The sequence below is a fragment of the Ursus maritimus genome, unplaced genomic scaffold, assembly GCF_017311325.1.
Source record: "Ursus maritimus isolate PB19 unplaced genomic scaffold, ASM1731132v1 scaffold_15, whole genome shotgun sequence".
NCBI classification, from domain to species: Eukaryota; Metazoa; Chordata; class Mammalia; order Carnivora; family Ursidae; genus Ursus; species Ursus maritimus.
This window is the reverse complement of record NW_024423897.1, coordinates 19,232,619-19,252,115: the sequence shown is the minus strand read 5'-3', so window position 1 is coordinate 19,252,115 and position 19,497 is coordinate 19,232,619. Positions and strand designations below refer to the sequence as shown.

General features: G+C 51.1%; 1 protein-coding gene across 1 annotated transcript in view; it reads left to right on the top strand.

Annotated features, from left to right (window-relative positions):
- Window positions 1-19,497, top strand: part of GALNT10 (polypeptide N-acetylgalactosaminyltransferase 10) — a 218,049-nt gene that overhangs the window by 180,734 nt on the left and 17,818 nt on the right. Inside the window, exons 7-8 of the mRNA XM_040630382.1 lie at window positions 2,875-2,992; window positions 17,309-17,416. Coding sequence (XP_040486316.1) covers window positions 2,875-2,992; window positions 17,309-17,416 — 226 coding nt within the window. The remainder of the gene's footprint in view (window positions 1-2,874; window positions 2,993-17,308; window positions 17,417-19,497) is intronic.

The window sequence follows — 19,497 nt, the reverse complement described above, 5'->3', positions numbered from 1 at the left end:
GAGAGCCACTGGCCTGGATGCTTCCTGAAGGACCCTCCATCGATTATATCCTCTGATTCTTTCCAGAGTATCTTTTCTGTACTGTATTTGAACAAAACCCAGGGAGAGGCCACTAGAAAAATCCTGGTCATTTTCTGCACACCTCTCCACGGTGCCAGCAAGCGGGCAGTCTGCAGGCACAGGGCAGTAGAATGAAGTTTGAAGGGCACGGGCTTTGGTGGCAGACCCCCGCTGGAACCACAGCTTATCCACGGACTCAGTGCATGCCCTTGAGCGGAATATGTAGCATTTCTGAATTTCAGATTTCTCCATCCGAAAAGGGGGCTAGGAATAGAGCTCTGTGAGAGCTGGAGAGATGTCGGTAAAGTGAATGGTAGACGCTAGACACTCAGAATTGTTGTTATTATTATTGCTGAACACAGCAGAAAATAGACTGGGCCGGAGGAGAGGCCTCCCTCTGGAGGCAAGCCTTGAGCATCCAAAACGCCTTAAGGCTAATATCCTCCCGTTTCCACAGCAGCTCCTCGGCTCTTGCCACTGGCTTCCACCCAGTCTCATTTCCGTGTGCAGAGTCTCGGGTTTGATTTCCCTTGAAGCACGGGCTCAGAAACACTCCCTGCCCCTTCAAGCAGGGTATTTGCATCTCCAGGCAAAAAACCCAAACCCCACAACCTTCATAAGACAGAGGAAAGTTGATACTAGACACCTTATTTTTCATAATACTGGGTACTTTCAGAAATAGAACAGCAACACAAGCCAGGAAACACAGCTATACATTCATTGTGTAGATGGGAGACCAGCTCAGAGTTACATCAGCACCGTCCAGTAGAAACATAATGTGAGCCACGTAAGTACTTGTAAATTTCCTAGTGGCCACATAAAAAAGGTAAAGAGAAGTAGCTAAGATTCATTTTTGTAATATACTCTGTGTAACCCAGTATACCTAAAATCGTCTCATTTTAACATGTAAACAACACTTTGAAATTATTTTTTTAAAGATTTTTTTTAAGTCATCTCACACCCAGCATGGGGCTCAAACTTTCAACCCCAAGGTCAAGAGTTGCATGCCTACCAACTGAGCCAGCCAGGCGCCCCTGAAATTATTAATTAGGCCTTTTCTATTCTTTTTTTCACACTAAGTCTTGGAAATCCCGGGTGTATCTTTACACTTCCAACACATCTCAGTTCAGAGTAGCCACATTCCAGAGGTTCCGTGGCACATGTGGCCGTGGCTGCTGTACCAGGAGACACAGGGTTAAATGGTTAAACACTTCGTCTCAGATCACACCAAAGGTAAAGGAGAGAGGAAGCTGGAGGGATGCCTTCCCCATCCCTGATCCCCTGTCCTGTTCACGCATCACCTGCCTCTCGATTGCTCATGCCTGACAGGAGGAATTGTTCTGTGGCCCTGAGGGGTGTGAGCTCCGGCAAAGATTAGAGATTCAAAACCTGCTTAGTAGCTGTGAAGCCTTGAGCAAGTTACCTGTCTGTGCTCTGGTTTCTACATGTGTCAGTGAGGCGATAAGGATGAGGCCCATCTCATGAGGTCAACGCAAGGAGTGGTCATCTTTTTAAAAAATTAGTGCAGGCAAGCACCTGCCACATTTGAGCCCTCAGTGAATATTCAAGGGGATCTTCCTTTAAAGGAGTCCCTTCGATGCTGTCAAGGTTCATCTGCTACAGGAAGCTTGGGAGGGCTGTGGGTTAGCTACGTTCTTTTTAAATCAGCCCAATTTCCATGAGCTTGCAGTTCCCAAGGCCAGGAGGTGGCGTGGAGTTGGCTGCTGGAATGTTTCTCCCTCAGCTACCTCAACCAATATGGGTGGCCCCTCTCAGGTGCCAGCCCTGTGTGAGGCACCGTGGGGACACAGGCAGGCTGCAGCATGGCATCCCCATTGGGCTTGGCACGATGCCAGGCTGACGTCTTGTTGCCCACGGTGCCCCCAATTTATCATCTCTGTGCACTTGCTCCTGGGGGTTTCCCCTGTGGGGTTCCTTCCTCTGCCCTCATTTCCCACTTGTCAAAACCCACCTCGAACTTCCCCCCCAAGCACCCTTTCTTGACTCTTGCCCCAGCCTCCCTCCTTGCCTTCAAACCCTGGAGGCAGACACTCCCTCCTTTCGTGTTCCTGTCCCCCCCCCCGCCGTCTTCTGGATCCTTCTGTCCTGAGGTGGCTGCCCTCCCACACTAGTATCCCCTGAAGTCCAGGCCAAATCTGATTTACCTCCACATTCTCCCAGCATCCATGGCTCAGCTGGCACTCAGAGACTAGAGTAATGAGACAGTGAATGTGTGGAGTTAATCGTATCCCAGTTTAACAGAAAGAACAGAGACTGTATCTTCTTCTGCACACTCTCAGCAGAACAGATGTCCAGTGCTGGGCTGACTGAGTGAGAATCATCCAAGGAGCCTATTTGAAAACACATATTCCTAGGCTCTGTCCCCTAGGAACTGCTTCATAGGTCTGGGGTAGGGCCCAGCAAGCTGTGTGTTTTGTCTTCTAAGAGATTCCACAGCCCAGACAGGCTTGGAGGAACCTGATTCAGACCATTTCACCCGTGGGAGGACCAGTGAGGCACTGCCAATGCGGCTGCAAGGCACGCGTTCCTGTGATTTCCTCTCACAAGTAACGGTTGAAAGGAGCTTTGGATCGGTTTGGTTAAAATGTAGCATTTAAGAAGGGAAGTTCTGGCCAAGACTGAAGACAGCCTGGGTCCTCCCTTGGAGGGGCCTTGGATTCCCCGCTAGACACGTGGGCCATGCTCATGGGGCAGCGTGCAGCACCACCCCCAGGGGAACGGCAGTGTTGCCTCACACTCAGAGCACGCGGCCACAGTGTTTGGTCTTCACACAGCACTCTTCTTCCCTGGCAGGTCTCCCGTGATGGCCGGTGGACTGTTCGCTGTGGACCGGAAATGGTTCTGGGAGCTGGGCGGGTACGATCCAGGCCTGGAGATCTGGGGAGGGGAGCAGTATGAAATCTCATTCAAGGTGAGCCAGCTTCTTGGAAGCCCCCTTCTCCCCCTTCTTGCCACACCCCCTTGGCACCTGTCCTGAGCCTGGAAAGACTGAACCCTAAGGTTCTGCAGCTCCTGTTGCTCAGGTGAAGAAGTCAGGGGCTGTGGGCCACTCCTTGTTGCGTGCGATCATGGATGTGGGGTGTCTCCTCAGGCTGCTGAAGACTGGCCTTACCCACAGCTCTTATATCATCTGCTTCTTAGGATGGCAGCGTTAGGATAAGACAGGTCTCCCTTGCAGTAAAGATGGTGCTGTGTCTCCCAGTGAGATGCCCAGCAACCCAGCAGCAGGGAAGAGAAACCAGGACAAGCAGGATACACAGGCCTAGGGGAGGGCTGTGCTCCGGGGAGGGCCCTTGGCCTCCCAGATTCCTAGGTAGCCTGAGTGCTTCCTGGCCACCCCTCTCAGGTTTCCTCTTTGTATCCACCACTGCTGGAGTTTGCCATAGAGACCAGTGGTCGAGAACTCAAGTTGTGGCCTCAGGAAAGTGTGGGCTCAAATCCCACCTCCACTTCTCAGGAGCTTGGTGATTTGGGACAAGTTTAATTAGCTTTCTTTCCTTGTGTGAAATAAGAGAGTAATGATACTACCTACCTTACAGAGCTATTGTGAAGATTGAATGAGGTAATATCTTAGAAGTGCTTAACATGCAACCTGGGGACACAACCAGCAATTAATAATTGATAAAATTTATTAAAGATCCAGTGAAGGGGCACCTGGGTGGCTCAGTCGGTTAAGCATCCGACCCTTGGTTTCGGCTCAGGTCATGATCCCAGGGTCCAGCGATCAAGCCCCGCACCTGGCTCTGTGCTCAGCAGAGTCTGCTTGAGATTCCTGCCCCTTCCCTCCCCTCTCCCCCTTCCCCTACCGCTCCCTCCCCCACTCCCTTGCATGAGGCAGACATGCGCACTATCTTTAAAAAAAGAAAAAAGTGAATAAATCTTTACACCAGCATCCCATGTGCTGTAGAAGCTTCGACAATGGTAGTAGGGAAATGGTGGTTGCTAGTTAGCCACCCAAACTTCTGGGGCCACTTTCTCCCCTTCACTAGTGGGATTCCATATTGAGTCAGGTGAAGAAGAGAGGCTTTGTCCCTCTGAGGGGAAGTGGGCCAGGACCTGCTTCTAATATCCCCGGGACCCCTGGGAGGACATAACCCCACCCATGAGGAATGGTCATTTGCTGGGAATACACAACCCTGATGCCCCCCCCCACCAACTTCCAACTTCGGCACCAACTTTTTATGCAAGGGACCATCGTCTCACACAGTGATTGAGACTTCGGTGCTGGGGTCGCGTCCCAGCGCTGCCACTTCCGGCCAGCTATGTGATCTTGGGTAAGGAAGGCTCACCTCGCCGAACCTCAGTTTCTGCTTCCACAAAATGAGCTTCATGATAGTTGGATCCTCACAGGGTCGTTTGGAGGATTAGATGCGCCCATGCCGGCTGGGTTCTTCTCAACAACATCTCGAAGATGGTTTTCATATTGACATCATTACTGTCACTGTGCACACCACTGGTTGAGCTGTTCAGAACCGGGGATCGTAAACCCTTGATTAGCAAGAAGACAACCACCTGGAATTCTACCACGACTTTATTTTGGTTTGAAGGGCAAGCTGTGTCGGTTTTACCTCTGGAGTTCTGAAGCTGTCTCCCATAAGGGGACCAGCCCCTAAACTAACTAACACTCATGTCCAGGGGTGATATTTGAAGTATTTAACGGGGATGAGGGCCCAGGCCCCAACCAGTCAGAGCGGACCCCAGCTGCAAACAAGTTCTAGATTTCAGCCCTGCTCAGAGCTGACGGGACACTGTGCTAAGCCCTTCACACGGGCTGGCTTATTTAATCCTCCCAGCATCCCTAGCAGAGGGATGTCTTCATTATACCCATTTCACAGGGAGGCAAGTGGGGCTCAGACCACTTGAGGTGTCTGAGCCCCACACAGGTGGGGTAATGGAACCAGGACCTGGCCCCAGGTGTCCTTGACTGCAGAGCCCACACTCAGACCTGCCACGTTTCCTAGGCCTCTGTAGGGACAGGAGAGGGAGAGAAGGACACTTGAGAGGAAAACGAGCCTGAGAAGTCGGCTGCAGTGTCTCCCCCGTCTTCTGTGTTTGCCTCCTCCTGGGTGGTTCTTCATTCACTGGGATATTCTGCAGCCTCTCAGTGAAGTGAATTACTGACAGGTTAAGTGAGAAATAGCAAATAGGTTTCCTCTCGCAGCCAACTCTGATCTGCTCAGGGATAGGGGCTACCCAGCACTGTGGTGCTGTGTATTCTGAAGCTGCATCCGAGCTAATCAGAAAAAGCAGTGATTGATTAGTGATGTCTGCCATGGGTGCTGGTCTGGCAAGTGATGGCACACATGTCATTTTTTTGAGATCCCTAGCCCATGCAGTCTAGGTTTCCAAATGTCACATCCTTATGGGTACAGTGAAATCACACACAGGGAATCAAGAGAGTTTTAACCTCACAATCCCTCAATCCAGCAATCAAACAAACTTGATTTATGAAGTTTTCTACCAAGTGTGTACCCAGAAATGGGCACGCCTGTGTTCTGAGTGCTCGCCAGAATGGCAACGCCAGTAGGGCAGGAATGTGTGTGTGTTTCACTCACTGCTGTGTCCCAGGTACCTAAAGGGTTGCCTGACACGGAGAAGGCACTGAATAAATCTGTGTTGGTGTGTCACGCAAAGCAGGTGCGCCACTGGCCAGAAACCAGCCTCCATGGTCACGAAGTCCCCTTTGAGAAACGCCCTCTCTGGAGGATAGCGAAAGGAGAAGGCTTTGCACAAAGGAATTCCTAAACCCAAAATGATTTCATTCTGTGTGTTTCAAAGACCCATCTAATGATGCTCATCAGGCAATTACAGCAGAACAAATGGCATTTTTCTCCACACAGTTTATTTACAAAAGACTCGGTAATGAAGCCATATTGGAAGTCGCACATCCAGGAGGGGGAAGGAGGCTGGCTCCTGTTTCATTTGATCCAATTCATGTGCTTCACTCTCGAGGGGAAAGGGTTCTGTGTAATGAGGAGGCTCCCAGGTCTGGAAGGGGGGCTTTCCTCCCTCAGTTTTCTCGCTCCTGGCTTGGAGAGCGTGAGTTGCCCGAGCCCGTGGCTGCTCATCTCCCAGGGCATTGTCTCCCAAGCCCCCGCGGACGGCCTGCCCACCATGCTGAGGGCACGGGAAAGCCCATTCCTCTGCCAGAGACGCCTCCCCGCAATGCCGGGGTTCCGTTTCAGCCAGAGTGGAACATTTTGAAAGGGCCATGTTCCCTCTGCTTCATCTCTGCTGAGACCTCTTTTCTTCTTGGTGACAGAGAAAAGAGACTGGTCTGAAAGGCTCGAGTGTATTTTCAGAAATTAAGATAAATTGATATGTGCCATTGGTCTGATGAATTAATACTTTGGCTCCAATTCCAGAGTAGGCCATCTATCCTGATGGGAAAACCCTACAAGAGGTATTCTGAAGGTTCTGAAATTTCTGGAAGAGTCATTGATTTTTTTTCCCCTTTCCCTTTCTCTCTCTCTCTCAGCCAGGAGAGATTTTGTTTCCAAAAGGCACAGTCACACTATCAGAGTTCTCCGGGGTGGCAGTCAGAATCTTCCCAGTTCTAGTGGCTGGTTAAATCCTTAACTCCATAGCCTGCCTGTACCTGCCTCCATGAACTGACCCCTGCTTTTCTCTCCACCCTCCCCCTGTCCTCTCACCCCATTGCATTAGTCTGCACTCTTGGTTACAAATGACCCAAGTCCTAGTCAGTCTGATTTAAGTGAAAAATCAGAATCAATTGGCTCACAAAATTGAAATTCCCAGCCAGACCTTTCAGGCCTGGCTGGATCCAGGGACTAACCCATCTCCGCTGGTCTCCCTCTCTCTCAGTCCCTTGACTCTGCTTTCATCTAGGTTGGCTTCCTGCTCAGGGCAGGCTTTCTCTCATGGAAATACCCAGCATCCCGTTGGAAAGAGAGTTTGTCTTTCTGATCATTCTTATAGAAGTCCCCAGGTTGAGTCTCACTGGCCTGCTGGTTCCTTGCCCATCCTGGAGACAGGACTTTCCCCAAAGGAAAGTGCAGGCACTGTATCTAGAAGGAGAATGATTGTGGGGGCGGAGCAAACCACAGATGTGTGTGCCCAGCCATGTGGAACTGCTCACAAGTCCTAGGCTTACATGTCAGGCCATCTCTGGAAGCACACACTGTTCACTGTTCTTGAAATGCCTTTCCTTAGTCCGGCCAGCCCACATTCAGCCTTACCTGAGCTCCCTGTGCTGGCCAGGGTCCACCCCAACATCAGTCCTGGCTTGGCTCTGAATTCCTCATGTTGGCATGACCCAAGGGGTGGCCTGTCTTCCCCACTGGACTGTGAGCTTCCTGGAGGCTATCTCTAGACCCATTGTCTGGCCCATAGTAGGTGTTTTAAATAACTTAGTGGCATCAGTTCCTATCTGATAAAACTTCCTTCGCCCTGCCCTTCCCAGACTTACATCACCATTTTTGCGTAATGGTGGTGTGGTGGGAAGGGTACTCGGCAAGAAGGCAGGGCGCTGGCTTCTCATCTCAGCTCTCCATCCATCCATCTGGGGGCCCTAGACCAACCGCTTGACCTCTCTGGCCCTCACTTCCCAGACAGTGCTGTTACGACTTTCCTTGCTATCCCACGAGATGGAATCAAATAAGATGCTGTGGGGAAAGCCCTTTGACTTACACAGGTACAAGAGTGGTTTGGATTAGAGGCGGTAGCAGTAGGACGAGCCAGAAGGAAGATGGCACAGTGTCCCCAGGAGACCAGGGTTAGGATAGCTTCAAGTCTGCGATCCAAGAGAGAGAAAGTACCCACAGGACAATATGGACGAGCTGGCGGGAGAGAGGTGGGCTCTGCAACAGTGTACGTGGCTAGCTCTCGTTCACAGCAATTTGGCAAAATCTGTTCCATGCCAAACCAAGCACATTCTTTGACCGAAAATTCCACACCCAGGGGTTTATCTAAGAGAGACAGCTGCAAGGATGAGCAAAGATTTAGGCAGAAGCTATTTATCGAGGCCTTACTTCTAGTAGGGAGAGATTGAAAATGACCCCAATGTACATCCTAAGGGTGTAAATAAGTTAGAGCACATCTAAACAATGGAGTATTATATTTTAAAAAGTTAGATGCCTCCAAAATTAAGTTTAAACAGAAGCAAAAAATTGTGTATACGTACTATGATTTCATGCTTAATGTTTAAAAATATGGTAAAGGCAAACCAGCAAACAAAAACCCCGAGACTCTCCTCACAGCAGCTAATGTTTCCTGGGCACGCGCCCTAGAAATGTGTGGAGCTGTGTGCACGGCACTGTTCACACACCGTCATTTAGCCTCCGCGATACACCCAAGGCAGTGCTCTGATTTTCTCCCTTTTGTAGATGAGGACGCTGAGGCTCGGGTTAAATCACTTCCACGGACTCACACAGCTGGAACAGGGGTGTCAGCCCTGCGTGTCGGACTCAGACGGAGTCTGTGCTCGGACCCACAGCACCGCGAAGGCTTCCTGTCCCTCGCGGCATCGGCGGGCAGGGGGCGGGGGGGGCTCCAGATGCGGTCATCCCCTTCTACTAATGTTTCTGTAACAATGAGTATGTTCATCATAGGTACATATCACTTCTATAATCAAGAAAAAATTACAATTTTTTTTTTTAACTAAGAAGGAAAAAATGTTGGTTTTCCGCCCTCCCCGTGCTCCCTCGCCATATACATCCCAATGCTGTGTTTGAGCCATTTGCAAGTTCAGGGATGAGCCCCACCCCCCCGCCCCGCAGGCCTCCAGAGAAGGCAGTGACAGTGAGGAGACCCGAGGGGAGGACTGAGCACACCTCTGCAGGGCGGATTCGAGGAGGCAGAGGCAGCAGCTGCTGCCCTCAGAGGACAGACGTGCCACCCTGGGGCTCCCCTGCGGCAGGCTCACGTAAGCAAGGGAGTAACGGAATGCCACATGAGGAGACGGAGGACAGCCTTGTTGGAGAGGGAAACCCGTCCCGTGTGAGTAGAGACAGGAGGTGTCGGGGGCCTCGGTTTGCTTTGTTGGATAGAGCTGTCAAAGCCCAACCCAGTCCCAGGCTGCAGATTTGGGGCAGATTTTAAAAAAGAAAATGCTCAGGTTTTCCTTCTGTAAAATTCACAGCAGCATCAGGAGGATTAAATGGAAGAATGTGGAAAGAAGGTAGGAGCACCCCCAGAAACTGGTTACAGGTGATGTTGTGACCTGACGCCTTTAGTGGTCTGGTGACTGGGCCAGGGACCCTCGGCTAGATCCCAGATGTCCTGACCCTAAACAGCCCCATGCTCATCTCATTTCTCGTGGTAGAAGATGTGGAGGAAAGGCCGGCCCGGCCTAGAGAGAGTCAGGACCAGCCCCGAGGGGAGTTAAGGTGCCACACAGGAGGGAGAAACGATTTCCAGAGACCAGCACAAGAGGCAGAAGGCGATCCGGGACCTCTATCCAAGCACCTGCATGCCAATACCTTTCCACATCTCTCTCCCCTCCCCCTTGCAGCCCCCTGACTCAGACTAGCTGCAGTGTCGCTGCTGGACCCCCGGTGCCAGCTCCTTCCTTCCCTGGGTTATCCAAGGATGCCGGGCACATGCTCTGCTGTGTGCAGCATTTACCTCCGGGTTACAGGTGCCCAGCCTTTCCAAGAGCCGCCTGCTAGGGACAGGGAAGGCATTCTGCTCGTGACTCTGAGCAAGCCCTTTGAAATTCCATGAACATCTCTGTCTGTGGGAGCCTGCATCCCCCACCATTCCTCCAGGAAGGTGGCTCAAAGGCCCAAGGGCCGTCTGTCTTCCATGGCTTCCCAGCCGCACACACCTGTCTCTCCATGTCTCAGTCATTCATCACTAAAAGTGGCGAGAGTAACTTCTTCAGAGCTTTGCTGTAAGAACTAAATGGCATGAAACATTTACCTGGCCTAGAGCCAGGCAAAAAGGAGGCACTCGCTGAGTGGGAGCTGTTCCGATCAGAACCCTCATGTGACAACACCCCAGGATTAAGTACGTGGCCCACAGAGTCAAACCTCCTGGGTTCTTGTGCAGGCATGATCAGCTCGTCACTGTGTGGCCTTGGGGAAGTGACCTAACCTCTCTGCACTTAACTCCATAGCTATCAAATGGGGATAGAATCATCCTTACTTCATAGTGTGGGTGTGAACATGTCAGTCAAACCGTGTTAACACCTTAGCTCAGGGCTTGGCACATGATAAATGCTCGGTAAACGGTGGCTGTTAATGTTGGCATTGTTGCGGCTGATGTGATCGGGCTGCAGCTGCAGGAAGATAGGAGCAGGAGCAGCTTTGAGGCTGACGAGACAGAGGCGGAAGACCTTGGCTCCAGGCCCAGCTCTGGAGCGAACCCTCAGTGAGACCTTGGACGGCTCCCTTGCCCTTTCTGCTGAAGCGGTATCTTCTCATCTACGAGGGCACTTAATAACCCCAAACTCCCAGGGCTGTCTGCGTGAACTCGCTAGTACCATTATCCTGAGGGAGGCCGTCACATTCCAGTATGTGCTGGTGCTTAGAGTGTGGGCCCCAGACCAGCAGTATCTGCGGCAGCCGAGAACTTGTTAGACATGCAAATTCTCAGGCTCCACCCCAGACCTGCTGAGTTAGACACCCTAAGGGTGGGGCCCAGCACTCTATTTTAACCAGCTTTCCAGGCGATTCTGATGTTCCCAAGGGTGAAAACTCTGGCTGTGATGAATATGTGGAGTCTTGTACAGAGAGAGTGCTCAGGCTTGGGTGTGGAAGGACAGAACGAACGGGGAGGCCACTTGGCCGGTTGGCCAGCATGTCCCAGCACCTTCACCCAGTTATATTCTTGGGTCATTGGGTCCACCCTTGGCAACGAGTTTCTATTCCATTTCTTCAGACAGGCTTTTAGAGCAAGGCTGACCAATGACTAGTCCATGTGTGAATGAATGAATGAATGAATGAATGAATGAATGAAAGAAAAGAAAGGAAAGGAAAGGAAAAAGAAAGAAAGGATAGATTTGTGTGGGCTGCATTACTGATGGAAAGAAAAGCAAGCTGCCCTGCAGAGCAGAAAAGTGAACGGACGGCAGCTGGTTCTCAGCAGCGTCCACAACCTGAGTGCAGGGGGTGTGGAGAGGGCCGGAGGTGACCAAGAGCAGAGGAACAGGTGGCAGAGAGCCTTGTTTGCAAGCCAGGGATGCCTGTTCTGCAGGTGAGACAGATGTTGATAGGGGGCTTGGCAGAAGACCATAATAGGGTCAGGACCAGGCTCAAGAAAGATTAAACCAGGAAGGTGTGGTCTCCCTGGAGGTCTCAGAGCTGCCTAGTTCTGGGGGACCCAACCCCAGATTCCATTCTGGGCTCTGCCATTTATGAGCGGAGGGACCTTGGGGAAGGCACTGGGTCTCGCCAGGCCTCGGGTTCCTCACATGTAGAAGGTATGATAGCACCTCCCTCGCTGGGCGGTTATGAGAGTGCTCTATTCAAAGTATGAGTCAAACCTCAGGGACCCTGCCTCTTGACTGAATTTATTAGTTTAAGAAACAAGACCCTAATGTAAGGCAACCACCGCCCTTTTTTTTTTTTTTTTTTTTTTGGCCAACTTGTCTATAAACCTAAGGATATGGTTGAATTAGTCAAACAATTTATTAATTTAGATACTCATGTGCTTAAAACTATATTATATAAAATATTAACTTAGTAAATTCAAATGGCTTTTAAAAATAAAGTAAAACTTTTTTCCTACTCTTTACCAGCTGTATCCAGTAACCATTATCAACATCTAAAACTAGCATGAGTGAGGTCCTTTCATGCTGGTAAGACTCTCTGAAAGAGCATCTTGTTGCTTAAAACAAACTAACACATTCAAAACAACATGAGCCTCGGAAAACATGGATGTAACACCATTTCTTCTTCCCTGAGGGGAGTGCCTGCCAGCTGCCGTGCGCCCAGAGAACCCCGTACGCACTGCTCACGGCCCTCTGTGCTTCGGGATTACCTCATTTCAGCCTCGTCACAACCCCGGGAGGCAAACACGAGAATGCATCCCATTTTGCAGACAGGGAAACTGAGGCTTTCAGACTTCCGAAGCTTGCTTAAGAGCCTGGATTAGACCTCAGTCCTTACTCCAGAACCAAGCTCCTAACAGCAGCCCCGTGTCCTTCCTGAGCACACAGACAACGCCGAATAACCGGTGGTCATTACTGTTATTTCCCCCAAGTGCAGCTGAACAGGGCTTGAACTCCGTAGGGGTCCTCAGCCCGTATGCCAAGAGCAGAAGCGGTGGCCGGCTGTCGTCTTCTCCTGGCCATCGGCAGGTAGGACGGCCACCCGGGCCTGGTGGCGTCCAGGCAGCCATGACCTCAACAGAGGGAGGTTCCCCCACAGGACGGGCCCTTCTGCCACACGCTCTCTGGGCCCCCGTGTATCTTCCAGATGCACATCACCACTTGTTTCTTTCCTCCTCAGTTTAGGAGATAAGAGCAAGTAATTGTCTTTTATAGACACTGCAGTGAAGCCTGTCATCACACAAAAGAAGTTTGCTAATAAAATAAATCAAAGCAGCAATGAAAATGAATGGGGAGCAAGCTTTTACAATTAGATTTGTACTTGTCTAGTGGCATGGTGCTTCCACGAGAAGTGAGAAGGCTGTTCTGCAGGGGAGAAGAGCACCAAGAAACGAGCTGACGGGGGGTGTTTGCGCACTCCTCGTGGTGGAGCAGCGCGGCGCCCAGAGCAGGCAGCTGTGTGCCCCGTGGGTGTGGAGGCCAGCGAGGGGCTGGACAGGGAAGGAGGGAAGGAAGCCAACAGCAGAGAGGGGTTGCAAATATGTCATCTCGGTAGTCTGTGTGCGTCTGCATCCAAATATGAGGGGGTCCCAGCCACACGTGGTCTGGCTGCTGCTGGCTGCGCCTCCCGCTTCTCTTTGGCACCAACTGGAGTCTTCTCCTGCCCGTGTGTTACCTGGGGGAGAGGCGAGCACCCTGGGGCAGCCGGGCCCCCAGTGGTGCCCCATGACTGTGCCAGCCCCACCTGGCCCTGTCATTCTCGTCAGCTGCAGGTTCTGCTACCAAGTTAGAAAAACCACTTCACTCTCTGAGCCTCAGTTTCTCCGTTTCAGAAATCAGGCCATAGAATAAAAACCATGATGGTGTTGGGCAAAGGGGCAAATGCTGTATCATTTCAAGGTGATGGTATTTCTCATTCTTTTGCAAACGGGAATGATGAACATAGTCAAGTCTGCTACGGCCAGGCATCAAGCTAAGTACTTTTCACGACTGTCTCATGCCATGTGAGCGGCCTTTCGAGGCAGTAGCGAGCCGTCATGCCCCGGTCACAGCAGACTGCAGCTCCCCAGGTGAAGGCCTTGTGCCGGCCACAGAGCTGCTCGAGGTGGTGTTGGGAATGGGCAGGGCTGTGTGCTCATAGCCCCCGTGCCATGGCTGTCCTGGGTCTTGAGGGCAGCTGCCTCGTCTGTGAAGGAAGGCAGGAGAGGGCCCTAACGGTACACAGACGGGAGACCAGGGCTGAGAGCAGAACCGCGGGACCTGGGATCAAGACCACTTCTGGCCACACCCCAGCCCAGGGTGAGTTAGGACACCGTTCTGTGCCTCCAGCTTTTGTCCTGTTCCTGGAGGGTGAGTTCCTTCCAGTCTTGGGATCCTGCCAGATAACCAACAAGCACCATAGAGGTGCTGACCATCATGGAAGATGCTAGAGGGAGTTGTAAAGAGTTGGGTGCGCCCTACACAGGGCCCTTTTCAGGCTGTTCAGGTGCTCCCAGAGGACTCGGGAGTTACAGCAGCTTCAGCTGAACAGGTGTCTCTGTGTCTGAAGGCACTTCCCATTCTGAGTCGGCTGTCGGTGGCTCATGTTCAGGGCAGGGAAGCTGAGGAGTAAACCTGTCATCCCAAACCAGGACTCCTTCTAGGCTCCAGACATGCTGGGAATGTGAGGGTGTTTTGGATACCTCAGACCTCTCAGATCAAGGGCACCCTGGTTCTTCAGGAACCTTCAGGCTGATGGCCAGCATGGTCAGGGCCAAAGAAACCAGAGGTCACAGCAAAGAGAAGGATTTGGAGATTGATCATTGACTACATAAAGGAAGGTTCCCTGCCAGGCAGAGCAGAGATGCAGCCTCGTTAGCTAATGCGAGTTTAATATGGAGTCCGGGGAGCTGGATGCCGGCCTAGTCAACTGCCCAGGAGACGGTCAAAAATAGACGGGGCAAGATGTCCCCCACCTGCTCAGCGCCACTCTGCCTCCCGAAAGGCAGGGGCAGCCCACCGGCAAGCTGGGCAATATCCAGCAGACAAAAGCATCACTTCCGCATCAGTCATTTTGTATAAAGGAAGAGTTATTGTTATGGGATGCTGGCGCCTGATCAATATCTCCTGCTTTGAAAATAAACTTCTTGGCTTGGCCTTGACATTAATCTACCATCAGGAGCCCATTATCTCAAGACCAATGTTCTGTTCTATTGACTTGCTCAATTTTTTTTTCTCCCCCAAGATCAGACTATAATTGCATTTCTCCAGGCAGCACTTCCACTAATTGCAGCCCCATGCATACATATCCCCTTGCAGGAAGCCTGGGAGGCGGTACATCCGGGGTGGTTGGAGACAGTGGCTGGCAGAGGGTAACGAGGGACTGAGGACACCCAGGTGCATGAGGTGGAAAAGCAGCCCTTCTAGAGCCTGTGAATTAATTAAGACATGAAACCAGATCCCCAATTTCCCATTGAGCTGTTCAAGCTAGAAAATGGTCTTTTGCACAGAATCAGGGTTGTAGATGTCCCCACTCCTACTCCTCATTCATAAACGAGGCACCAGTTGGTAATAACATTAGTAATAGTGTCCAAAGGGGCACCTGGGTGGCTCAGTTGGTTGAGCAACCAACTCTTGATCTCAGCTCAGGTCTTGATCTCAGGGTCATGAGTTCAAGCCCCGCACTGGGCCCTGCACTGGGCCCCGCACTGGGTGTGGAGCCTATTTTAAATAAATAAATAAATAAATAAATAAATAAATAAATAAATAGCTATCATATATATATACATATACATATATATATAATGTCCCAAGTACAGCTGACTCCTACCATCACCACCGCGTCCACAAAACCGATGAGTGACTGTCTCTATCTGCAAGAGCCTCCCAGGCCCTCCCTCCCCCAAGCCTGTACCCTAGCCCATCCTCCACCCCACAGGCAGAGTCATCTTGGTAAAATAGAAATTGGATTATATTGTCACCCTCACTGAACACTTTCGGTGAAGACTCCGTATTTTGCCCTGTGAGACTCTTATGATTGTCCCTGCTCACCTCTCTGACCTCCCCTCCCATCTCTGCTCCTGCTCCAGGCCTCTGGCTTTCTGTATTCAGTGATTAAGCCAACCTCAGGGCCTTTTCACTTGCTCTTCTCGCCACCTGTTTTCTCACCCCTTGGATCTTTATGTTATTTTTACCTTCTCACGATTTAAGTCTTGTATCTAATATTCCCTTCGAAGTGAGGGTTTCCCTGACCGGTGCAGGTAACCGGACCTCTCATAGATCCATACAGGGAATCTGTCCTTGCTTTGGCTCCCTTAGAGCACACATCACTATTCGAAACTGCCTTTGTATTAGTTAACTACTGCCACAGGAAAAAACACCCCCAGTATGCCCTCCTAAAGCAGCAGTAAACAGTACTGCAAGGTTTGTGCGGCTCAGGGAGTTGGGAGCGGCTTAGCAGGACAGCTCTGCTTGGGTCTGTCACGAGGTTGCCGTCAAGGTGTCGGCCAGGGCCACGGGCCTCTGAAGGCTGGACCGGGACAGGAGGGTCACTCTCTAAGAGGCTCACTCTCGTAGCTGGCACGTTGGCACAATGGGCAGGAGGCCTCAGCTCCTCACCACCTACCTGGTCCTCTCCACGAGCTGCTTGAGTGTCCTCACAGCACGGCAGCTGGGTGCCCCAAAGCAACTGGTCCGAAGGAGGAAGGTGGAAGCCACGGTGTCTTTGATGACCATCATTAATGCACTTTTCTGTTGGTTACCCGGGTCTGGCTCACGGGACACATTTGGGAGGGAGCTGCCTAAAGGTGCAAATGCCAGAAGACGAGGCTCACGGGGGGCCGTCCCGGAGCTGGGCACCATACTCACCCTCCAGGAGAGCAAGGGCCTTGACGGACTTACCCTGAATGTGCCCCGCACGCTGCTGGGCCTGTAGCGGACTCTCCACACGTATTAGTCAGAGGTCTGAATGCATCACTGTGGTGCGTGTCACAGCTGTGACTGTGTGCCAAGCCTTGTGCCAAGTAAGCACTTGACATGCGATACCGCATCCCCACGGCCGGTTTCATTTCATGCTCTACAGATGAGGAAACTGAGTCTCAGAGATCAAAGTCACAAACCTGGTAAGTGACCGAGTCAGGACTGGAAGCCAAGACTGCTGAGGAGGGTCCGTTTAGCCTGGGTCCCTCAGCGGGTGTGAGTCAGCGTACTTACGAAGAATTCCCAGATTGCCATCAGACCAGCATACAGTAGAACTCAGGAGCTCTTTGTGATGCCAGCTATGGAGGGAAACACAAGGAGAAACTTGAGATTCCTCTCTACGGTGATACCAGCTGCATGGCTTAGGAAGCCAGACTCCAGAGAAGTCGGGGCAGGGAGGCTGCCGCCTCTGCTCAGGGTGACCCAGCAGGAGGCTTACAGATCTGAGAGGAAACTCTGGAATCGGATGCCACAGTCAGTAAATATACAGAGCCTATGTGCCGTCTCTTGCCCTCTCACACCTGTGGCAGACATCACTAAGCGATCCCCGTAGTCCTTCCCACTGAGCCCCCACTGCCGCCTTAGAACTCTCAAAACAGCTCTCCACGCACCTGCACTCACTCAGAGCTCAGACTCTGCAGTCAGCCGAAGCTGGGTTTAAATTCTGGCTCCGCCACCCACTAACCTTGCGACCTCAGACAAGCCTCTTAGCTTCTCTGAGCCTCGGTTTTTCCTTCTTTACAATGGAGCTCCGTTACTACCCACTTCATAGGGTTTCTGATGAGGCTTAGATACGGTCGTGCATGGGGAGCTTGTACCGTAGCGTTTGGCAACGAGTAAGCACTCAACGCTGTCAGCTATTTAAAACTGCTGTTGTTACTACTGTGTTTTCCTCCTTGCTCTGTGAATGGGGGCTTTAGTAGACAGTCCAAGCTGATGCTTTTGATGAATGCATGGAAGGAAGGGACAGTGGCCTTTGGGGGCAATGGCGAATGAGAGGCAGAAATATCATCTTCTCTCTCCCTTCCCACCCTGCAGGTGTGGATGTGTGGGGGCCGCATGGAGGACATCCCCTGCTCCAGGGTGGGCCATATCTACAGGAAGTATGTCCCCTACAAGGTTCCCGCTGGAGTCAGCCTGGCCCGGGTAAGGTGGTGGCTTCCCTGGATGGGGAGGGGGCAGGGGTCTGCCCATCAGCACAGCAGAGACCTCCTGCGACACCTGGGACTCCAAGCCAAGTGACTCGGGTGTGAGGATGTGCATCCCACACCCACCCCCAACTCTCTAGGTGAAATCCAATTTAAAATAGCTTACTTAAATCCCTGCTTAACCACTCATTTGCTATGACCTTGAGAGGGTTGCTTAACTCCTCTGAGCCTGTGTTTCCTCTTTTGTTCAAAGGAAGCTAATTTTTCACAACTCTTAGCATTGCAGAGAATTAAGGAGATGGCACAGTTTCCCCAAGTGTTGCAGACAAGATCATTTTAGGTGCCAGACATAGGAACATTTTTATTTACATGTGTTTAAATTAATGTGCATTAGAAATTGATATGCATTAGTGTAGAAACTTGTGATTTTACAGATATGATTACTTAGGATAAAGCTGAAGTAGGTGCAAAGTTAGACCAGGTGTGATTTAAAGAAACCCATTAGATAAATATTAATACAGGTGGAGTGGTGTGTTGGGGAAAGCCTGAGGCAAGGCACTTAAAAGTTCCTGGCAGGAGGGTGGCTAATAAATGTCAATGTCTTTCTCTTCTCCCCGCCCCCTCCCCGACTTTCACTGCCAAAAATTCTGTGTGTCAAACTATTTCATTACCTTAAAATGGTTTGTATTAATCATTGCTTGAATTAAATTGGCCACTGGCTACACACAGAACTCTGTTAGCCAGAGGCCTATTCGGAGGTTCTGGTTTTTGTATTAATGATCTTACCCTAAACCTTAAATTTTAAAATATTAAGTATCTTGAGAAAAAAAAAAAAATCTAGGTGACCACAAAAGAAAAATGGGGCAGAGAGGACCCCAGAAGGTAAAGAAGGCCGCAGAGAGGTCTGGGGGAAGCTGGAAAGGTAAGCGGGTAACCAGCCCAGCTGTGCCTGGTGGAGACCCCTCCCGACAGAGACCCTCTTGGGAGCCTGTTTGTCATCAGTCCAGACACCTCCTTCGGCCAGGCCGCCGCCTCCCCCTCCTATCACCTGACAATCGATGACGTGCAGAACTGTAGGCCCGGGTCGGGAAGAGCCTCGGTCCTGCGAGTTACACGGAAGACTGGGCGGCTCCACGAGGCAGCGGGACCCCCAGGTTCCATCCGCGGGAGCTGAGCTCCCTCCGGAGGCGCAGGGGCTACTTTGGGGCCCGCGTTGAAGAAAAAGAGGGCCAGCAGTGCCCTCTAGTGGTAGAAGGTTCCAACGACAGCCGCATCTGCCCTCGGAACTTCGAACAGCCCATCCGACACGGAGGCAGGGCAGGCGGGTTCTAGATTCAGCAGGAGAGGTAGGGATCACGTTTCTTCTGAGATCCCATTGGCAAGCCCAGAGAAAGATGCCAGACAGGAAAACAGCGCAAAGTCGCTCAGTAAGCCCGAGAGTGCGACTCTCAGCTACAGGAAATGGTGGGACTGTGGGGACACCTCTGACCCCTGAGCAGGATCATTTCCGAAGCAGCCTCTTCTTATCTGGTCATTTATAAGGCCCACCTGGTTAAAAGGCACCACGACCTCCTGTTTATTGAACCATAGATGAATTCAATGGATAATAGCTAACTGTAGTAACACATAAAAACTTCCTGTGAGCTAGACATCATGCAAAGAATCTTACATATTTATCGAACTTAATTCTCATGTGCTTTTAATCCCCATTTGAGAGATGAGGAAAGTGAAATGTGGAGACATTAACCCACTTAGGTCTGACCCGTGCCTGGCACAGAGCAATTGTCCCTTAAACAGTGGCTGCTGTTGTTAGTACTAATGTCACCATCTGTTAACAAGACTGGGAAGTTTATTTCAATGTCTTCTCTGAATTCTGTGTTTAAACATTCAAACTTCTTTTTCAACTGTCTGTATTGTGTCGGTCTCCTGGTGACTTTAAACCAGTAACAATCAGAGGGGGCACCCTACGTCTGTTTACAGGACCACAAAGATGCCTGAATCAAGCACCGCTGAATTTATCATAGTATCTAACTACCCTCGTTGAGTAGCAGATCATACCGTAAATGTTTGCTTCTTGTT